General features: G+C 46.1%; 1 protein-coding gene across 5 annotated transcripts in view; it reads left to right on the forward strand.

Moving 5' to 3' along the window:
* The window catches only part of MLLT10 (MLLT10 histone lysine methyltransferase DOT1L cofactor), a 223,990-nt gene that overhangs the window by 96,660 nt on the left and 106,864 nt on the right, over nt 1–20,466 (forward strand). For 4 of the 5 annotated variants that reach the window (XM_044295627.1, XM_044295626.1, XM_044295628.1 and 1 more), the window contains one exon: nt 12,846–12,955. The exons of the other annotated variant lie outside the window; for it this stretch is intronic. In XM_044295627.1, coding sequence (XP_044151562.1) covers nt 12,846–12,955 — 110 coding nt within the window. The remainder of the gene's footprint in view (nt 1–12,845; nt 12,956–20,466) is intronic. 5 annotated transcript variants of the gene reach the window in all.

Consider the following 20,466-nt stretch of genomic DNA (forward strand, 5'->3'; position numbering starts at 1 on the left):
GGTCCCCCTTCCCCAGCGGCCATTAGAACTGAGTTCCCTGGTTCCCCGTGTGCATGCATCACCGCCACCCTGCAGTCCTGTAGAAGTGAGTGGACAGTCGACTTTCACATGAGGAATCGGGGACCTCTGTGCTGGTGATCTTTGGACCCTCAGCGATCAGATACTTATCCGTATACCGTGGATAGGGGCCGAGGGGAAAGCCCCTTTAAAAAGGAGCGGTCACCTCTCCTGGCATCATGTCTGTTTTAGTAAATACTTGCATCCCCATGTAATACAAATTCTGGAGCATCTATTCGCATAACTGTATGTTGTGCCATTCCTCTATTATTCCTGCTAGAAGTTATGAATGATTTGCTAGCAGTTTGCAGTGAAGGTCCAGCTGGGTGTTACCAGTTGGTGGGGGTGTCCCTGCACAGTCTGACAATATCCAATCACTGATGCCAGTGGCACACAGCAGGGACACAATCAAGTGTCCTTTTGGTTTATTTCAGGGTGCTATGTGTCGGCATACCTCTGTAAGAGCTGCAGTCTGTGCTTTCCTATACAGCGGGCCTATGGGTGACGCATGCCGCTGTATGCCCATATGGTGCATCGGAGCCTTTACTGGAGGTCTAAGTCGCGGGACACTCTCCGGCAGGTGTGGCCAACTGTCTAATGCTGTTGTAAAACTACAACTCCCAGCATGCACACTTGCTCTACTCTTCTCAGGACTCCCACAGAAGTGAATAAAGCATTTTGAGAATTGTAGTTTCACAGCAACTGGAGTGCCGAAGGTTGCTGACCCCTGGTCTAACGTGTATTGGTTCTTCCAACTTTCCCCTATTGCTTATGTTGGGGGGGCATAAGAATTGGGCAGGTTGGATTTTGTCTGCTGATCCTTTTGCTCTCAGGAGAGAAGAGGTGTCTGGCAGTGGCTTTTTTCCTTCTCGGCTGAGCTGAGCATGCACATGTATGGGAGGATAGCCGTCAGCTGAATGGACGTTTGTCCGGCAGTTATGTGTATGGTGAGCTTAAAGGGGTTTTCTGGGCTTCAATATTCAGTTGGTGGGACTCGGTCACCCAGCACCCCACAGCGTCCAGCTTCAGGACTAACCCCTCGGACTGACCCGGAACCTCGGTGCGTTTCACAGTGCGGTAGGTGTGCCGGGTTACTGCCGTTCAGCTACCACTGAAGTGAATGTATCCTGTTATGGTCCCTACACTTTGACTGGACCGGTGCCGCTGGCTCTGTGCTAGTTTTTGCATCGGAGGCTGAAAGGAACAGCTGACCGGTGGGGGTGCCGGGTGTCGGACCCTCACCAGTCGGATATTGCTAGCTAGATGTGATCTGAGGCTTACGGCTTATGCACGTGAACGTAAGAGCTCAGTGTAGGCTACTGGCCATGGACTTGAATGGGTCCGCGATCCGCAAGATATGACCGAAGTAGGGCTTCACCTATCTTTTGCGGAGCGGAAACCTGAATTGGAAGCCCACAGAAACGCTACGAAGCGCTTCCGTGGGCTTTCGGGTCCGTGCCTCCACACCGCAAAAAGATAGAACACGTTCTGTCTTTGGCGGCATCTTGCAGATCACGGATCCATTTAAGTCAAGGAGTCCGCACCGCAAAACGGAGCGCACGCGGCCAGCGCCCGTGCATTGTGGACCGCTATTAGCTATGTCGTGCATGAACCCTTGTACGTACTAGCCTGAATACGCATTGGCTGACAACCCCAGTATTGCCCGTAGTAGTGGCCTTAACGGTTGTCGCCCAGCTTTCGCAGAAGCCGTTGATTAGTGGATTTAACAACTTCTGAGGGGAAATTGTGATTGATTTATTTATTTTTTAAATCCTTTGCTTATGTTCTCGATCTCTAACGCGCGTCACTCTGCACCATTACCCTCCCGTTCTTGGCAGTATTACTTAAAAACAGGAGCTTTACATCTGTAGGTATCTCGTCTGCTTCCTCCCATCCGCCGGGGCGAGGGAATAGCACCAGACGGCCCCATATGTGTTTGAACACTGAGAAGTAGATTGACTTATTGCTTTCTGCCACCGAAGCCCGTGTTTACCTTCAGGGACCAGAAGTTGGACGCTGGTCAAGTCCTGCAGAATGATTTTGGCTATTAAAGTCGTCCGAAATCTGCTGCTGTTTCTGGCATGGCCACAATGGCCTGTTCTGGAGGCACAGCGCGCACATTATGACTTAAAGCTGATTTTCTTCATAATCCAACATATTGGAGCTCATTGAAAGCCGCTCTGCACGATAAACCCCATTCTTCTGGCCTCTGTGTAAAGAAGGCTCTCGCTCGAGGTTAGTGATAATTACGCTGGGACGACGGAGGACAAATGGTAGCGCATTTCAGACATCGCCACGAACTGTGTAGGTGTCATTGAAGTAGCTGCAGTCTCGGTTGCCCGGGGATTTTGATCAAGTTATTCTTTTTTGGCCTCACCAATTAGGAATATATTATGGCAAATATTTTTTTCTTGTCGTCTGTAAATTATTATTATTTCTAGCCAAATTCCGGGAGCCAGGTAGTCCTTTCTCTTAGAACACATACATGCATCCATAAGCATTGAATGATTTTTTGTCAAATGGATACCGCCCCCTTAAATCTAGCGACATTCTAGCGATATGCTCTTCTCTTGTGATCCCAAGGATAACTCCCCCCTCCCTCCCCCCTTCTAAGCTGGGCCAGGATAGGACCCCTTTTAGACTGTTCTGACTGCAAAAGCAAGAATATCGAAGCCCCACCCCTCTAGTTAAAGGGGTATTCCTGTCATAGAATATTAAAGGGGTTGTAAATGGCATTTATCATGTAGAGAAAGTTAATACAAGGCACTTACTAATGTATTGTGATTGTTCATATTGCCTCATTTGCTGGCTGGATTCATTTTTCCATCACATTATACACTGCTCGTTTCCAGGGGGTTACGACCACCCTGTAATCCATCAGCGGTGGTCGTGCTTGCACATTATAGGAAAAGGCGCCATCCTCTCTGGTGGCCGGGTCCGTGGGAGTGCACATAGGCCGGTGCCTTTTCCTATAGTGTGTAGGCACGGCCACACTTATGGATTTCAGGGTGGTCGTAACCCTGGATATGAGCAGTGTATAATGTGATGGAAAAATGAATCCAGCCAGCAAAGGAGGCAATATGGAGAGTCACAATACATTAGTAATTGCCTTGTATTAACTTTCTCTACATGATACCTGCCATTTGTTATGCCGCAGTGATTTACAGACATTAGCATCACTATGTCCCCAATAGGGCTCACAATCTAAGCTCCCTATCAGTAGGTCTTTGGAGTGTGGGAGGAAACATGGGGAGAACATATAAACTCCATGCAGATGTTGTCCTTGGTCAGATTTGATCCCACACCTAAAAGCTGCCAGATGTCTGGGTGCAATCGGCCTCCCATTCATCTCAATAGGAGGGCATTGTTTATGGCCATGAACTCCAGCATTTTTCTTTCTTGTTTGTGGCAAAAACATAAATAATAACTAGGCCACACTCACGCCTGCCAGTTTTGGGCAGGAAAATCAGCGGTAGATTCTACTGTCAAAAACCTCCATGTGGAGCCAAGATGGCTGGACGCATGTAGAAGGATCTCCGTGGCAGGCACTGCAGACCCGGACAAATCCTGGACAAATCACAGCCATTTGCTACACAGACTTACCCGGCGGACCGCACGGAAAGAACTGTGCTGGAAGCCAAGGTTTGTGAACCACGCCGGAGGCAGAGGACCTGCGGAGCACCTGGGCGCACTAGACCTGGACCCATAGATCTGCACTGGTGATCGGGACAGAAGACCTGCCACACACTGCGACACATCAGACCCGGCGAGGAGTAAAGGCAAGAGATTGGGAAGCGGCGGGGACCTCCCTGAGGTGGAGGAGCGGGGACCAACCACGCGCGCGTGCCTGTCGGTTTTCCACCAGGCGGCCATCTTAGCAACATCCCCGCAGCGCTTGGGGGGAAGGAGATTAGATAGACGCAGGCTCCTGCCTCAATACAAGGGCACAGTACCTCCTGTTTTATATAATGTAAACACAATATCTCTGACATTATAAGACCAAAGTGGAGAATATAGACTGCCTAATAATATACCCAGACCACTGGGTTGTAAATAACAGCACAAAACGTCTATAGGCTGCAGACTTACTGTATAAATACAGTGCACCTCCTAGATTACCGGAATTGGCCTCTACTAGTGCATACTGGCTGCTAACCTCATATAACAATGGGGCCACAAAAAACACAGAGCCGAGCAGAAAACTTGCGTGAATTTGCTAGACAACCAGATGAAGGTGCACAGTCACCATTACCGCAGCGAAATGTGCATACCAGAGCAAGCACAGCAACAGAATTACCGACCCCCTATAACCTCCTCTGAGGAAGACCATGAGGAGCCTACGCTCCTACGCAAGTATCTGCTCAAGTCCTGCAAGCCATTACAGCATGTAAGACATCCCTTACAGGGAAACTAGATGAAGTTAAGGTTGACCTGGGAGCGTATTTCACACATTGAATATGCCACAGCTACTGTTCCAAGATCCATATCTGACCTTAACACCAAAGCAGAGATCTGGAAACAGAAAGCTGATTATCTAGAAAATAGGCTCTGCAGAAACAATATCCGAATCATTGGTCTCCCTGAAAGAGCGGAAGGTCGTGCACCAGATGAGTTTATAGAAAAATGGATGAAAGCACTTTTTCCGGATGCAGAATTCATTTTAGCATATGCTGTAGAAAGCGCCCACAGAGTACCAGGGAAACCTCCTCCACCAGGGGCCTCAGCCAGGCCCATGCTTGCAAGGTTCCTCAACTGCAAAGATAGAGACAGGATACTAGCCTTAGCTAGAAGACGGCAAGAAATTAAATACGACAACGCCAGGGTGTCCATCTTTCCATATTTTTCCATGGAACTGCAGAAACAACATGCCACCTTTATGGATGTCAAGAGGCACCTGAGAGATGCCAACATCCCATATTCCATGGGCTATCCTGCAAAATCTGGGGTGGACGGCGACAGAACGGTCTTCTTTACATCTCCTGGAGAAGTCTCTGAATGGCTGGCCTTACGGCAAAGATCCCCAAGACGCTGAGAATCTCGGTATACCCTAGGGACTGGTCACCCGAAGACGTCAACAAACTTCTTTTGTCTATGTGACATGTTCAGATATATTTCATTGCAGTATTTGATCACATTTAGTGTACATTTGCTAATGATATAGGGCCTCGATACCAAACTAATGCTGTAGATGCCACCCGCATGCTTCTGCCAATCATCATCGTAGGCAGAGGCATCACGGTTTTACTGGCCTATAGTCTGGCGTAAGAGATCACCCCAGACCTAACTCTACACTTGCAGAAACATGACGTCAGGGATTTAGATTGTTTTCCGGTTTTATAACAATTAAGTTTTCTTTGGTTAATTACTGTTATGTATGTAGCACTGTTGCATGTTAATACACCCACTGTGCCATGTCCCACTCCTGATGATGCACGTGTACCTAGAAAGCCATGGCTGAGCTAAAAATCTTATCGTGGAATGTTAGGGGACTAGGCACACCAGAAAAGAGATCCATGGTACTTGCATTTGTCAGAAACTCAAGCCTACAGATCCTATTTCTCCCAAGAGACACATCTTACCGCTAACACATCTCGGGTTTTACAGAAACCTTGGGTTCAATGGGCAGCACACTCTTACCACACTTCCTCTTCACGAGGGGTGTCCCTGTTAATTCACAAAACTACGCTGGGAGGTGAAAAGACCTAGTCACTGATTCAGAAGGCAGACATGTCTTTGGCGACTCTCTTATTGACAATGTACAACATGTATTATTAGGCATTTATAATTCTCCTCCCGGCTCTATGCAGGTTTTACACCTGGCAGCTACTTTTGCGGCTACTTACCCACAGTGCCAGGGTACTTTGTATGGGAGATCTAAACATGATGTTGGACTCCTCTCTAGTTTGCTTTCGGATATGGCGGATCCGACAAGTGCGGGGAGTCCCTCACCACTCAACAGGTTCTTAACTGAATTTAGACGGCTAGATTTATGGAGGGCTAAATACCCCAGAGGTAGGACATACTCCTGTCATAGTGGCGGTCGTGACTCTCTAACCAGAATTGATTATATGCTAGGTAATGAGACTGCGATAGTTAAACCTTCGCTCTATATTATACTTGCCTAGCGGGATATCAGATCACTCACCGGTGCTGGGTACCCTGATATGTGGCACCTCCTCAGTAATGTATAGAATGAATATACATCCGTTTTGGCTAAATTATTGGGTTCCACGGATGGGACTTCTCACAAGCTAAATGAGTTTTTGAAAATACATGCAGACGAACCCAATTTTGCCCTAGTATGGGATACCCTAAAAGCATTTCTTCGAGGGTCCTTACTCTCACGGGTAGTGGGGAAGGGGAAACGCCAGATACACACAAAAGAAATAGACAACAAGAGGGATGGTGACCTCCTTGTAATCCCTAGGCCTTTCCCTAACTCCTGCCAGTATAAGCAGATCCTGATGGTGGAAATGCTCATACACCGGATACCTATGCCCTGCTAAAACTGACGAGCCCTAGGATAGGTAGCAGGGGATGAGACAGCTGGTTCCTTCCTAGATGAAGAAACCTGCGTCTCCCTGAGGCCTAGAACCAAAACAACCACCAGAGAACAACAAACTGAACAGGTAACTTGTACTTAGCTTTGAGATGAATGGAGAAGCAGGAGATCCAAGACAAACAAGCTCTAGCAACTCCAAGAGGAAATATCAACCGCATGGTCAGCAGTGTGAGGTGGACCTAAATAGAGCCTCATCACTGATAACAAGCAGAACCTGAGGAGAGGTGAGATTCTGCCAAAACAGCATACAAAGACGGAAACGGAGAGACCTGTCAGATACCCTCACGTGCAGCAAGTCTATCTGATCTTCTCACCTCTGTCATGGGAGGGACCATGACACTTACACTCCAGTATATCTTATATAAAACAGACACTAAACGCTTGGAGATGGAACAGCAATATATCCACCATCCGACAGACACTAACAGGAATGCCTGGCTCCAGGCGGGTAGACATACCTAGCAATACTTAAAGACAAAGCAGATAGGAAACTATTTTTTATGAAACAGACAGCGTTCGAGCTAGGTAATCAGTCAGCTAAACTACTGGCTCAACTAATCCATCATAATTCCACCTCTTCAGCAATTTTAGCAGTCAGGAACTCTACAGGACAAGAATTCTGCACGCAGGAAGCTATTCTTCACACCTTTACATATTTCTATAAAGACTTATATAAATCCAGCATAACAACATCTGAAACAGAGAGCCACGTATTTAGAGGGTATATCTTTTCCCAAACTAACTATAGCACAAAAAAAACAATTGGATTTGCCAATTAGCCTAGAAGAAATACAGCAAGCCATAACAGCCTTAAATAATGGGAAATCCCCTCCCAAAGGTGGTATATGCCAAATATGCAGAAGTACTAGCCCCTCAGTTTGTAACTACTCTCCACTCAGCCGTGTAACTGGGCCACCTGCCGGATTCATTTATGGAAGCCACTATTGTACTCCTACTCAAACCTGACAAAAGTCCTCTAGATTGCGGCTCCTATAGTCCCTTAGCATTGCTGAATGTAGACAACAAAATCCTGACCAGAGTATTGGCCACCCGCTTAAATCGGGTAATTCTGTCTTTGGTCCATTAAGAACAGACTGGCTTTAGTCCAGGGAGATCCACTACTGAGAACATCAGACTGGTTCAGGTAGTTACACAGGTGGGATACTCTCTGAATGAGGATTGGGCTTTGGCGTCACTAGACGCAGCCAAGGCATTTGATTCTATAGAGTCGGCCTATTTGATTAACTACTTGAGAGGATTTGGGTTTGGTCCACAGTTCCTTCTTAGATGGATTACTATTCTATATAGTAACCCAGTGATCAGGCGATTGATAAATGTGGAATTGTCAGAAAGCTTCCCTCTTTACAGAGGAACGAGACAGAGCTGGCCCCTGTCGCCGCTCCTGTTTGCCCTGGCAGTCGAGACTTTGGCAGTTGGGATAAGAGTCAGTAACAATATAACTGGAGTAACCCTGGGTGAGAGAGAAGTCCGTATAGGATTATATGCAGATGATATGATTTTGTATTTATCATCACCAGACACATCTCTTGGCAATGCAGTGGCCCCGATAGACGAGTTTGGGGAGTTCTTGGGCCTGAGAATCAATTGGGAGAAATCAGTATACATGCCATTGGGCAGTGCAGACTGGACAGGTCCCTCTCATGTGGAACGACTAAAAGTGGTGGATACATTCAAGTATCTGGGAGTACATATCACCAAAAAATACTCTCAAGCCCTGTCGCTTAATATTCATCCTTTAACTGGGCATATTAAGAGCAAGCTCCAAAACTAGAAGACATTGCCCATCTCAGTAGCAGGTCGCATTAACTTAATCAAAATGATTATTCTCCCCAGAGCTCTATATGCCCTTCAACACTCGGAGGTGCATGTACCCAAATCGGTATTTCGAGAAATAGACTCCTGCTCTAGAACATTTATATGGGGCAGATATCGCGCCAAACTAAGCCTGGATATGCTAAACGCCCCAAAACGGAGGGAGGTATGGCTCTACCGGATTATTATATTTATTACCTGGCAGGCCAGTTGCTGCTTATCAATACCTGGTATACTTCTGGGGACCTACCCACCACGGAGTATTTTTTAAAACACTACCTGAATTGCTACACATTATGGTCCATCCTGGAACTGCCCCGAAATTCCAGAAACCACTACTGCTGCTGCATAAATTGGCACATTGTCTGGAGGAAAGCTAAATTATTGACCCAACTTGGTAGTTATGGGGGCAGACAGATGGCAATCAGCAGAGGTCAAGACCCTTGGAGATATATATGGCCAGGGAGTGTTAATGACGTTCGAGGCGCTATCTCAGAAGTACAACATTCCCCGTACCCATTTTTTTTTATTTGGAATTAAAACTTAGATCAGCTTCACAGAGTACATTACCGAACCGTCAATACCATGTGTCTGTGAAGGTTCTCATTTATCCAGGTCATGGTATATCTGTAAAGAATAAATCAAGGCAACTGGACGTACTGTAGATTTCTTGAAAACGTTGGAAGAACGAGTGAAACGTTTTCAAGAAATCTACAGTAAGTCCAGTTGCCCTGATTTATTCTTTACAGATATGTCAATGCCATGGTATCAAAGTACCCACTCATAGGAATTGTTAAAACCCAGGGACCTAGAGGACTATTTTCGATAATCCACTTATATCTAATACAAGCAAGGGTTAGAGCCAATCCCCTCACGCTCATAGGTAAATGGAAAAGACTGGTACCCACACTTACAGAGGAACATATCAGATTTATTAGAATCGCACTTACAGGTGTCACCAGCAGTCAATAATAAAGTAATTCAACTATACATTATCCATCAAACATATCTCGCCAACTAGACTATGTAGAATGGGTGGAGCGTCATCCACGGTGTGGGGACCTGGAGGCAGACTTCTGGCACATGTTGTGGAGATGCAGCCCGATTGCTACATTTTGGGGGGAGGTAACAGCTTTTCTCTCCAATCTGCTACCGGCTGGGGCGACCTGCACCCCGAAGTCTGCCAGCTGGGAATACTGGAAGAGGATAATTGGGATCACTATATGACAACATTTCTGAGGGAGTCGTTATTTATGGCTCGTAAATGTATTGCTTTGAGATGGTACAACCCCAATACACCGAACTTGTTCATGTGGAAATTACAAATAAACCAAATTCTACCATATATACTGCTGGTGTTTAAACACCGCAATAAATCTAAAAAAAGTGACAAGGTCTAGGGCCTATAGTGTGGGTCACCAGACATGATGTACTCCACCTCGAGACTGCGGCAGGCATTATCAGCAGCTCGAGGATCCATGGTCTAGTCGGTGGATGGGGTCCCCTAATGTATAATGTATTTTGCAGTGCAAAGTCAGTCACAGAGATAAGGGTCCACAAGGGATTCTGACACCTCTTTTTAGCCTATAGAGATCCTGACCTGCACGGCTAGATCGCCGCTAGCATGTCCGCAATATACCTGTCCCATATCTCTGAGTGGTTTTATGGAGTGTAAAAAATGATTTTATATATAAATGTAAATCAGCCTGGTAAGGAGCCCAAGGGGCTGCACTAACTGTTCTGGAGCCCAGCCACGCACCCCTGTGAAGGGGCCCTGCACCGCCTGTATCCAGGAATCTCGCCCTTGCTCACGAAGTCAGATCGCCGTTATCTTGCGGTGCGCAGTTCCTTCCCTGAGGCTGATGCCAGCACAGGGAAGGAACACTATGCCGGCACTGAGCATGCGCGAGCTCGCTCATTGCGAGAATTCGGCGATTGGACTTTGTGAGCAAGGAGGAGATTTGTGGATATAGGCGGTGCTGGGCTCCTTCACAGGGGCGTGTGGCTGGGCTCGGTTAGTACAGCCCCTTGGGCGCCTTACCAGGCGATCTAGCCGTGCATGTCCGCATCTCTATAGGGTAAAAAGAGGTGACAGAATCCCTTTAATATCGTACATTCCTGTTACATATTATAATACAAACAGATACACTTGTCTTTTGTCTAGTTACTTCGATCACCCACTGCGCCTTTGTGGACCCTTATCTCTGTGACTGACTTTGCACTGCAAAATACATCATACATTAGGGGACCCCATCCACCGACTAGACCATGGATCCTCGAGCTGCTGATAATGCCTGCCGCAGTCTCGAGGTGGAGGAGTACATCGTGTCTGGTGACCCACACTATAGGCCCCAGACCTTGTCACATTTTTTAGGTTTATTGCGGTGTTTAAACACCAGCACTATATATGGTAGAATTTGGTTTATTTGTAATTTCCACATGGACAAGTTCGGTGTATTGGGGTTGTACCATCTCAAAGCAATACATTTACGACCCATAAATAACGTCTCCCTCAGAAATGTTGTCATATAGTGATCCCAATTATCGGCGATCTAGCCGTGCATGTCCGCATCTCTATAGGGTAAAAAGAGGTGACAGAATCCCTTTAATGTTATTTCTTTTCTGTTAATAAGAGTAAAAAAAAATCCATGTGAAGGGCCCTTAAGTGGCGCTGAGCTGCCATTCCCTGCACTGCGAGAGCGCAGCTCTGCAGGGGAAAAACTGGAGCTGTGTCCTTTTTTTTAATTATTAGGATAGGTGCGGATTTGATAGTAAGACACCCTGACCAGAAAGTGACGTCCTAGGCATTACACTGTTACTAGCGGGACATAACTGCTTTGATGTCCACCTCTTCAAGTACACCTGCCATGACCTGGGAGGAGGTGAAGCTCCTGGTTTCACTACCAAATTTGTAAGAGCTTGGGGGCTGCCTTATTTCTCAGCTGTTCAACATCTTGAACTAAATACTAAAGGTGGGACATTGCATCAATTGTAAATTGCCGCTCAAACGTAAGCATTTTAAGGGCTTTACTAGGAAAATGTGGCTGTAAAAAGAAATAATATATATCTCCCCGTGCTATTGCGCAGTGACGTGCTTCTTTATTTTACCTTTATTGCTCCCATTTCCCGTTCTGGGCTGTGGTCACATGACCGTGTCCATGCAGCCCTGGACACAGAAACAGGAAGTGCTACATACAGGATGTGCAAAAACCAGACGGATTTGTTTACATGGTAAAAATAGGTCAGGAGTGTCGATATATATATATATATATATATAAAAACCACTACCACTGGCTTCAGCGGTGATGTGGCCACAAGCAGCACGTCATCACTGAAGCCAGTCATTGACTGGAGCGGAGCATGTGACCATGTCCATGCAGCGCCAGAGGAAAACAAGCCAGGGACCGAAACATGAGCACAGCAGAGGCAGCATAGAGGACTGGAGCGGAAGAGCGCAAGTAGGATGAATCTTGTGTTTAGAGAGAAAGGCTGAGGACACTTGGTAAAAACTTTCCTTTAAAGGGAACTTTCTGGGTAAATAATGGTTGAAACCGTTTTTCCAGGATTACTATGATCTTCAACAGATCTGCTTATGTAGTTGCTTACCTCATGTACATCTTTCCCATGCTTTTGTAGACTCTCCTGACCCATTTTCATCATGTAAACCAACCCCTCTGGTTTGTTTCCATCCTGTATGTATCACTTCCTGTTCCTGTGTCCAACCAAACCCATGATGCACTGCACCTTTCTCTGCCACACCTCCAGCACCTGCCGCCCCCCTAACCACACCCAGTGGGTTTATAGCCCCTCCCACCAAGCTAGTTACATAGACACTCCCCTATTATTGCCCCACCCATGGACATAGCATTACAGGAAATAAGAAAGAGCAGCCTGGACAAGGTCATGTGACCACAGCCCAGAACGGGAGATGGGAGCCATAAAGGCAAAGGAAATACATTACAAAGATTCAGCTACGGTCATAAATGATCATGTCAAAGGATGTTGATGCAAACCAGAAAACCCCTTTAAATATGTTACCACTCGATGTATGTAAAACATAGCATCCCTTTCAAACTGCATGGCCTTTAGGAGTTATGATATATAGCAAGCTCCCTGGCACCTATTGTGTAAGAGTGAATTCACTCTTGCTGGGTTTGTTTGTTTTTTTTTTGGGCAGAAAATTTCTCAATTTTTTTTTGTAAAGACATGCGCAATTTCTACAAATAAAGTGCCAATAAACCACATCACATGGCAAATTGGGTCAGGTCATGTGAAATCAGCTGAGAGGTGTACACAGTGTGCGCGTGCTCTCTGATCGGCAGTTGTGGGCGTGCTTGGTGACTCGACAGGTTCCCAGGATAGTTTGTGTTACATGTCCCGTTCTCTCTTCCAGGTTGGGCTCATGTGGTATGTGCACTATATATTCCAGAAGTCCAATTTGCAAATGTTTCTACGATGGAGCCTATTGTCTTACAGTCGGTGCCACATGAAAGATACAATAAGGTAAATGATCATAGTTTTTTTTGTGTACATTTCAACGTACCAGAAATAGCGCTGGTATCTCATTTTGGGCAGCGGCATCAAGGAAGGAATTGAGGACAAATAGGAAGTGCTCTCCTATTACAATTGTCTTAGTAGGATTTGTATCCAGCGCAGCTTAGGATTTGTCATGTCGCAGGATAAGATGAAAAATGTATTCGTCCATTCCTTAGGATGAAACTTCCGGTGGCACTGGCTGACCGCCTAGGTTTCTCCCCGACACAGGTTCGGGAAAAGAAGGGTTTGTTTGACATGTTGGATTTCAACACGGTCAGTTGTTGTTTGTTTCTCAAGAGTCAGAACAGGAGCTTAAAGGGGTTATCCGGTTTTTTCCCCATCATAGATGATCATGAGAATTTCCTCACCGGGCCAGCACCACATTCCCCGGGCCAAAATATTTTGCATCTGTTTAACGTATACATTGGGGGGGGGGGCGGGGAGACGATACAAAAGCGTAGCACACCAAACTTTTCTATCATTAACGTATACGCTTTTTTGTTTTAGTTTTTTATACAATGGAACTCTATGGTGAATGGATGCCACTGTATGACATCAGTCTTTAGCATCCGTTTACCGTATACATTTTTTGTATACTTTAAACGGATGGCAAAAACATGATGTGAACGCACCCTTAGCTGGGCACACACATTCAATAGCAGTCGGCTGACAGATATCTCTCTCTGCTCCCCCATACACGAACTTTTTTGGCTCGGCCAAGCATGCATGTGTATTCTATGGGAAGAGCAGAGAAAGCCGCTGCTTATCTCCCCGGAGAACAAAAGGATGGGGTGAAAATATTCATTTCAACCAATCCTTCTGTCCCCCTGACATCATCTGTCAGGAGTCCCCCCATACGCATTAGAGTGTCGACCAAACCCGCCATTCTCAGGAGGCTCAGCGGACAGTGCACTAATGTGTGTGGGGGCTTTTACTCCTCTTCCCTCTCTCTCTTGAGAGCTTATACATGTGTAAGGGAGGTGGGATATCAGGAAAAATGGCAGCTGGACAAACTTTTTTTTTTTTAAACATATTATCCGCCTTTTTCAGACTGACTGTCTATCCTCTGGATAGGTCATGAGCATCTGATGGGTGAGGGTCCCGGATGTGAAGTGAATGGGGCTGAGCATGCGCCCATTTGTGATGTCACTGGTGTACGGGAAGTAGCGACAAGGACCCCACCGATCAGATACTGATGACCTATCCTCTGATCAGATCATCAGTCTGAAAAAGGCGGATAACCCTTTTAAAGGTGTTTTGCCATCACAGAAATGCTAGGACAGGGATGGCTAACCTGCGGCTCTCCAGCTGTTGTAAAACTACAATTCCCACCATGCCCTGCTGCAGGCTGATAGCTGTAGGCAATCTGGGCATGCTGGGAGTTGTAGTTTTGCAACAGCTGGAGAGCCTCAGATTGGCCATCCCTGTGCTAGGACATGACATTGCATTCTGATATCTGCAGATTTTTCAGATTCTCGGGATCAGCAGCAGTAGCGCAGATCAAAAAGTGATGGCATCCCTTTAAAAGTGAATTCCCAGCCCAACTATTCATGGCTGAGGTCAGAATACCGGCCGGATTACGGGAAAAAATCCGGCCAGGCGTTCACAGAGATACTTTGACGTTATGTCTTATAATATCGATCACCGTAATTAATGTCACCCCATCTAAAGCATTTATGGCACGTGTAACCTGTTAACAAACGCATGCTGCAACGGTCACACCTTGCAGTCATCTCAGTATAGGAAAAACATATATATATATATTTTTTTTATTGGAATGGTTCACTAAAATTATACGGTTGGTTCGGAACAGGGGACCTTATAAATGTGCAAATGTCCACCAGTTCACATGATTGACGGTTGTCCTTCTTTGCTGCATGTGAAGATAAATCTCATTTAGTGGAGGATAACAAATGGCTTCCGCGCCATGGCAACCGCACGCAGCTTTTATTGATCTAGCCAAAATTACAACGGAAAGGCAAATGTCTGACGGTTACGAGCGATTATCCCCTTTTCTACTATCTTAGTAAATGACCCCTCTAGGCTCTCGTATAACGGTGCCGCTAGTGGCCAGGCTTCCATAGAGGAAATTAAAAACGATGACGCCAACCCACTGTGGTTTTAATAAACACGTCCGGTTTATTAAACCTGCTGTTTAAAGGCAGGAGTCAAATATGTGCAGAATCCAATCTCGAGCGAGTAGTGGCTTTAAATAGGATCTCGGCACACGGCTGTTAGAATTTACCATCTCGTTTGTTTTTATGAGACGCGTGCCGCCATTTAAATCGTCACCGTTTTGTTTTTAGGGACCAGTATTCATGTCCCATACATTCTCTGGCCAGTGAGCCAGCGAAATCGTAGATTCTCCATATACTGTACATGAAGACATCTGCAGAGTTAACTATGAAGTGTTCCTCCAGAGTTGCCCTCAGCCCATCAAGGTCTTTGTCACCAGTTTTGGATGCTGTCAGACTGGTGACAGATTTGCTTTAAAGTGACTGTAACTCAAGCATGTTCATTTAAAGGGGGTGTTCAGAGCTGAAACCGGACATATCCCCTTTTTCACCCAGGCAGCCCCTCATGCTGTCCCTCGCCCTGAATCTCTGCTAGGTGGCCTTCACAAGGGAACGTCCTACTGGTCCTACATCTGAGATTATGGTGTGGGGTGGCATAATTTACAGTACCGGACTCCTCTAGTCTTCATCTCAGGTACACTAACAGCTCATCGTTACTTTGATTTGGTTGTGGAAACGGTGATGTGGCCATTTCTCTACAGTGTCCCTTGAGCCATTCTTCAACAGTACAATGCCAGGCCACATGTTGCTCGTGCTACTGTGAGCAGCCTGCATGGCCCATACCTGCTACCATAGCCTGCAGTGTCTTCAGTGGCTTGTCCGCGCATCGTGCGTATCTGGGACGTCGTTGGTTAGCAATTGCAAAGGGAGCTGCGAGCAGCAGATCTTGATGATTTGTGTGCCCAAGTGAACATTCGTCAGACACCCATTAATAACCTCACTGATAGCGTGTCAAGGTGTGCATTTCTGCTCATCGTGCTCAAACTCGATGCTGAATAAATAGAGATATTTGAAATATTTAGTCTCCATTTTTGTATCATTTGCATATCATTAACATATCTGTCGATCCTGTGATTTCCATAAATCCAAAACTTTTCCTCCTTGGTGTTGCAAATTCATTGTTGAGGAGTGTATTCATAATATATTTTTATAGTAAAATTTTGGCTATACCCAGCCATTCCTAGGGAGAGCTTTAGCCTAAGTCCTATCTTTTGCAGTGTGGAGGCACGGACCCACAAGCCAACGGAAGCCCTTCCGATTCATGCCTCCGCTCCGCATCTTGCAGATTGCGGACCTGTTCAAGTCGATGAGTCCACATCCGCGATACAGGATTCACACGGCCCTTATATTGCTGTCTGCAATACATGCATGGATACGCCCTAAGGCCTCATGCACACGGCAGTTGTTTTGGTCCGCAACCGAGCCGCAGTTTTGGCGTGGTCCGCCCCAAAAATATAACCTGTCCTATTCTTGTCCACTTTTTGCGGACAAGGATAGGCAGTTATATCATCGGCTGTCCGTGCCGTTCTGCAAATTGCGGAACGCACAAGGACACCATCCGTGTTTTGCGCACCTGCGATTTGCGGACCACAAAACGCACAACGGTTTGCATTTTCATGGACATTTTTTTATGACCTGAAAGAGACACTTAAAGGAACACTAGACCGAGGAATGAATGTTACAAGTAAACTGCAGATGGTCTCGCTCACACAGTCTGTCTGCAGGATTTTCTGCAGGTTCCTGAAGCAAGCAGTCCTGTAGAAATCCTGCAGAGAACACAAGGGTTAATCTTCCGGGAAACAGCTGATGGGGTTTAACCCTCTTTTTGTCTTCCTGCAAATAGAGCTTAGGGAGGAGGAGGCTCCTGCTGCAGCCAGTTGTCTTACAGCCAGACACAGGACAGTGAGGAGACACCGGGACACGCAGAGAAGATTGCTTTGGATATTTCTCAGTTTTAATAGTTATTATTTAAAGGTCTTTCTTGACATGAATATGCAGCAGAAGTTTGAGAGCGCAACATCCTAAATACAGCCGACCCAGCGGGCGGATTATCACGTACAACATATGGACTTGGCCCCAAGTTCTGCAGCGTGCACGTGTCTCGCGAGGCTCCTGAGGCACGGAGGAGTCTGTTTCTTACATTACAGAACTTTTCGTTGCTGATTGACACAAGGGGTAATATCTGACTTTGTAATTGTCAAAGGCCGTGCGAGCTTGCGCTGCTTGTAGTTGCGCTGATATAATTACTTTTCCGAACAGAGATGTAAAATTACCGCTGGAGCCGGCTGCCGATCAGCACTGCCCCCCCCCCCCCCCCCGCGCGCTTTACACGATTTCAGTGGCTTTGCAAGGGGAGACATTTATAGCGCTGCTCAAATTTTAGGCTCAAAGGAATAATCTGACTTGTACAGAAATATCACAGATCATAAAGTATTCTCCTGTTTTGCAATTTCTGTGATATACACCCCTCTGGAAACATTCCTGTGGAATTATAGCAGTTTCCGATGCAGAAAACAGTTGTGTATAGTGAAGATGTCATTGGGAGGTGGCGGGGTGTTTTATGGTTTGTACACGGGGGTGCTGTCCTCACTGGATCCTGTGTATTTATGTGACGTCTATGGTAATAAGGGCTCAGTTGTGCATTCCTTTATCAGCATTAACAGTGGAAGCGTAGTACGCAGCCAGTCCTCAATGTGCAGGCGGCAGCCTGGCGAAAACCCTGGGTTACTTGAATTGACCCAGTCGTTTTGCCGTAACCTGCTTTGGAGATAGCCCATGGTCGCTTTTTAAGGGCATCTAACAGAATTTGCATAGGAATGTTGAAAACTACAGGAACAGATGTCAAAAGCAGTAAAACCCAATACCTTCAAAGAGGGATTGACCCAATGTCTGATAGGTGTGGGTCCCACTGAAGGAGACCGGACTGCGCCGAAAATAGCCATTTCTGTCAACTTCATAGAAGCGAATGGAGCGGTGGCTGCGTTTGCACGGTGTACTTGGGACTTCCTGCTCGTCTGTTTTCGGCACTCCCATAGAAATGAATGGAAGGCGGCCACGCGCTCCTGGGCCCTGTTCTAGAGATGGAGCTGGGACCCGCACCTATCAGACGTTGGTGGTATATCCGAGTGATATGCCCCCAGTGTGTGAGAGCCAATCCCTTTAAAAAAAAATATGAGATGACACCACCCCTTTAAGGCCGAATTACTGAGAATGACATTATCCATTTTGGGAAGTTGCAGTGATTGAGCCCTAGGAGTGAAGTGGATGTATGGGGACCGGGGGTCCGGCTGCTCAGTAGTTGATAAGCCCCCCGATGTAATCTTCGTAGGGCTTTGGTGTCATCCGGGAATTCCTTTATACACACGACACACACTCTGCTTTATTAGAGAGACGGGTGAAGGGGTCATCTATGCGAGAAAATTGAATGGCTGCTAATTTTATCCCCCAGAGTCAGTAGATTTAATTTTGGCTTTCACTTTCTGTTCAAAATTGTAAAAAAAAAAAATAATTCAAAAAATCCTTTCCCTCTTTAAAATGAAGAAGAATGGCGTTCTCCAGAGGCGGCCACCGCATAATTGTACGCTCATGCCCATACTGCCAGAAAGGCTCCAGGATCTCGCCTTAAAGCCGTTTATTAAAATTCCATATGTCGGAGCCACTGTTTCTGGGACGTCTCATATTATTGCTGCTAATCTGACGCTGGACCAGACAGCAACAGGAAATGAGGGAATCTGCGCTGTAGACACGGAGGAGCATTTTCTCCCCTTTGATGTGTGTAAGAATATGCACGGATTGTCATTGACAAATAAACCTGCCCAAATCAGCAGCGCAGACATCAGCCCGAAGGAATTCACCTCCCAACAACTAAACCTGGGGACCTGGGAGAGGGGGCGGCTATTAACCCTTACAGGGGAATCACTAGAAATGCCACCCCATGGGGCTGTGGCTTGGCCAGATCTAGTATAGGTAGGTAGCCCTCTTCGGTCTCATGTATATTTACTATTAGATCGGATGCTTCCGGTTTACAGCGGTGTTGTGTTTTTCTTTTTTTCTTTTTTATCCATCCTATCACTTTTGTATTTTTTGTCTTGCTTCCTATTTATGGATTGTTTTGGAAGTAAAAAATAAAACGTGTATGTCCTGCTATGTTGGAAGCGTTCCCCTCAGAGGTACACAGCTGTAGGCCTGTATGGGTGCACACACCTGTCATTGAACCCCCCCCCCCCCCCCCCCCCCCCCCCCCCAAATTGGGAAAAAGTGTTTGGTTTTTGCATACAGTTTTCTGAAAATCATTATCGCTGCAAACTAGAGGAGCGAATGCGGTCTCTGTGCTCCTCTGTCTCTCTCTCACTCCTCCCTCTATCTTCTTTCTCTGTTTTATCTCTCTTCCTGTCTTATCTCCCTCCCCCTATCTCTTCTCTCCTCTTTTTCTCATCTTTTTGGCCTCATGCTCACGACTGTTGTTTGGGTCCGCATCCGAGCCGCCGTTCCGCGGGCCCGTTAAAAAAAAATAACATGTCCTATTCTTGTCTGCGCTTTGCGGACAAGAATAGGCATTTATATTGCTGGCACCCGTTCCGTTCTTCAAATTGCGAAAGGCAACACGGGCGACTTCAGTTTTTTGCGGATTCGCGGTTTGCAGACTGCAAAAAACGGAACGGTCGTGTGCATGAGGTCTTCCTCTCATCTTTCACTTCTGACTCATCTCCTTTTTTTTTTTTTTTTTTCTCTCCTCCTCATCTTCGGTTCTTTCTCCTCTCTCTCTTTTTTTTTTGTCTTCTTATTCTGCTCTCTTCTGTCTTCTCTCTTTCCTTTCTTCTTTCTCTTCTCTCTCTCTCTATCTATTCTCTTATCTTTGCTCTTTCTGTCCTATCTCTCTTCTCTATCGTCTCCTCTTTTCTCTCATCTTTCACTTCTCACTCCTCTTTTTCTCTCCTTTTTTCTTCACTCGTTTTCTGTTCTGTCTTCTCGCTCCTCTCTATTGTTTTTCTCTTCTCTCTTTCTGTCTTCTCTCTTGCGCTCTCTCTCTTCTATCTCTTCTCTCATTTTTTTTTCTTTCATCTTTCTCTTCTCTGTCTTCATCTCTTCTTCTCTCTTGTAATCTCTTCTCTTTTTCTCTTCTCTCCTATTTTTCTTTCTCCTTTTACTCTGTTCTTTTCTCTCTCTTTTTCTTTCTCTTCTCTATCTCACACTCGTTCTCATCTTCTTTCTCTTTCTTCTCTCTCTCTTTCTATCCTCTCCTCTTCACTATCCTTTCTTTCTGCTCTATTTCATTCTCTTCTCCCTTTCACCTTTGTAACTCCTCTCTTTCCCGACATTGATTATTGTCCTTTTCCTTTGTGTTGCTGCCCCCTGTAACAGCAGCAGGACATGCTGTCCCTATAGATCTAGTAAAATGCTTGT

Source organism: Bufo gargarizans, chromosome 5 (assembly GCF_014858855.1).
Source record: "Bufo gargarizans isolate SCDJY-AF-19 chromosome 5, ASM1485885v1, whole genome shotgun sequence".
In the NCBI taxonomy this organism is placed as follows: Eukaryota; Metazoa; Chordata; class Amphibia; order Anura; family Bufonidae; genus Bufo; species Bufo gargarizans.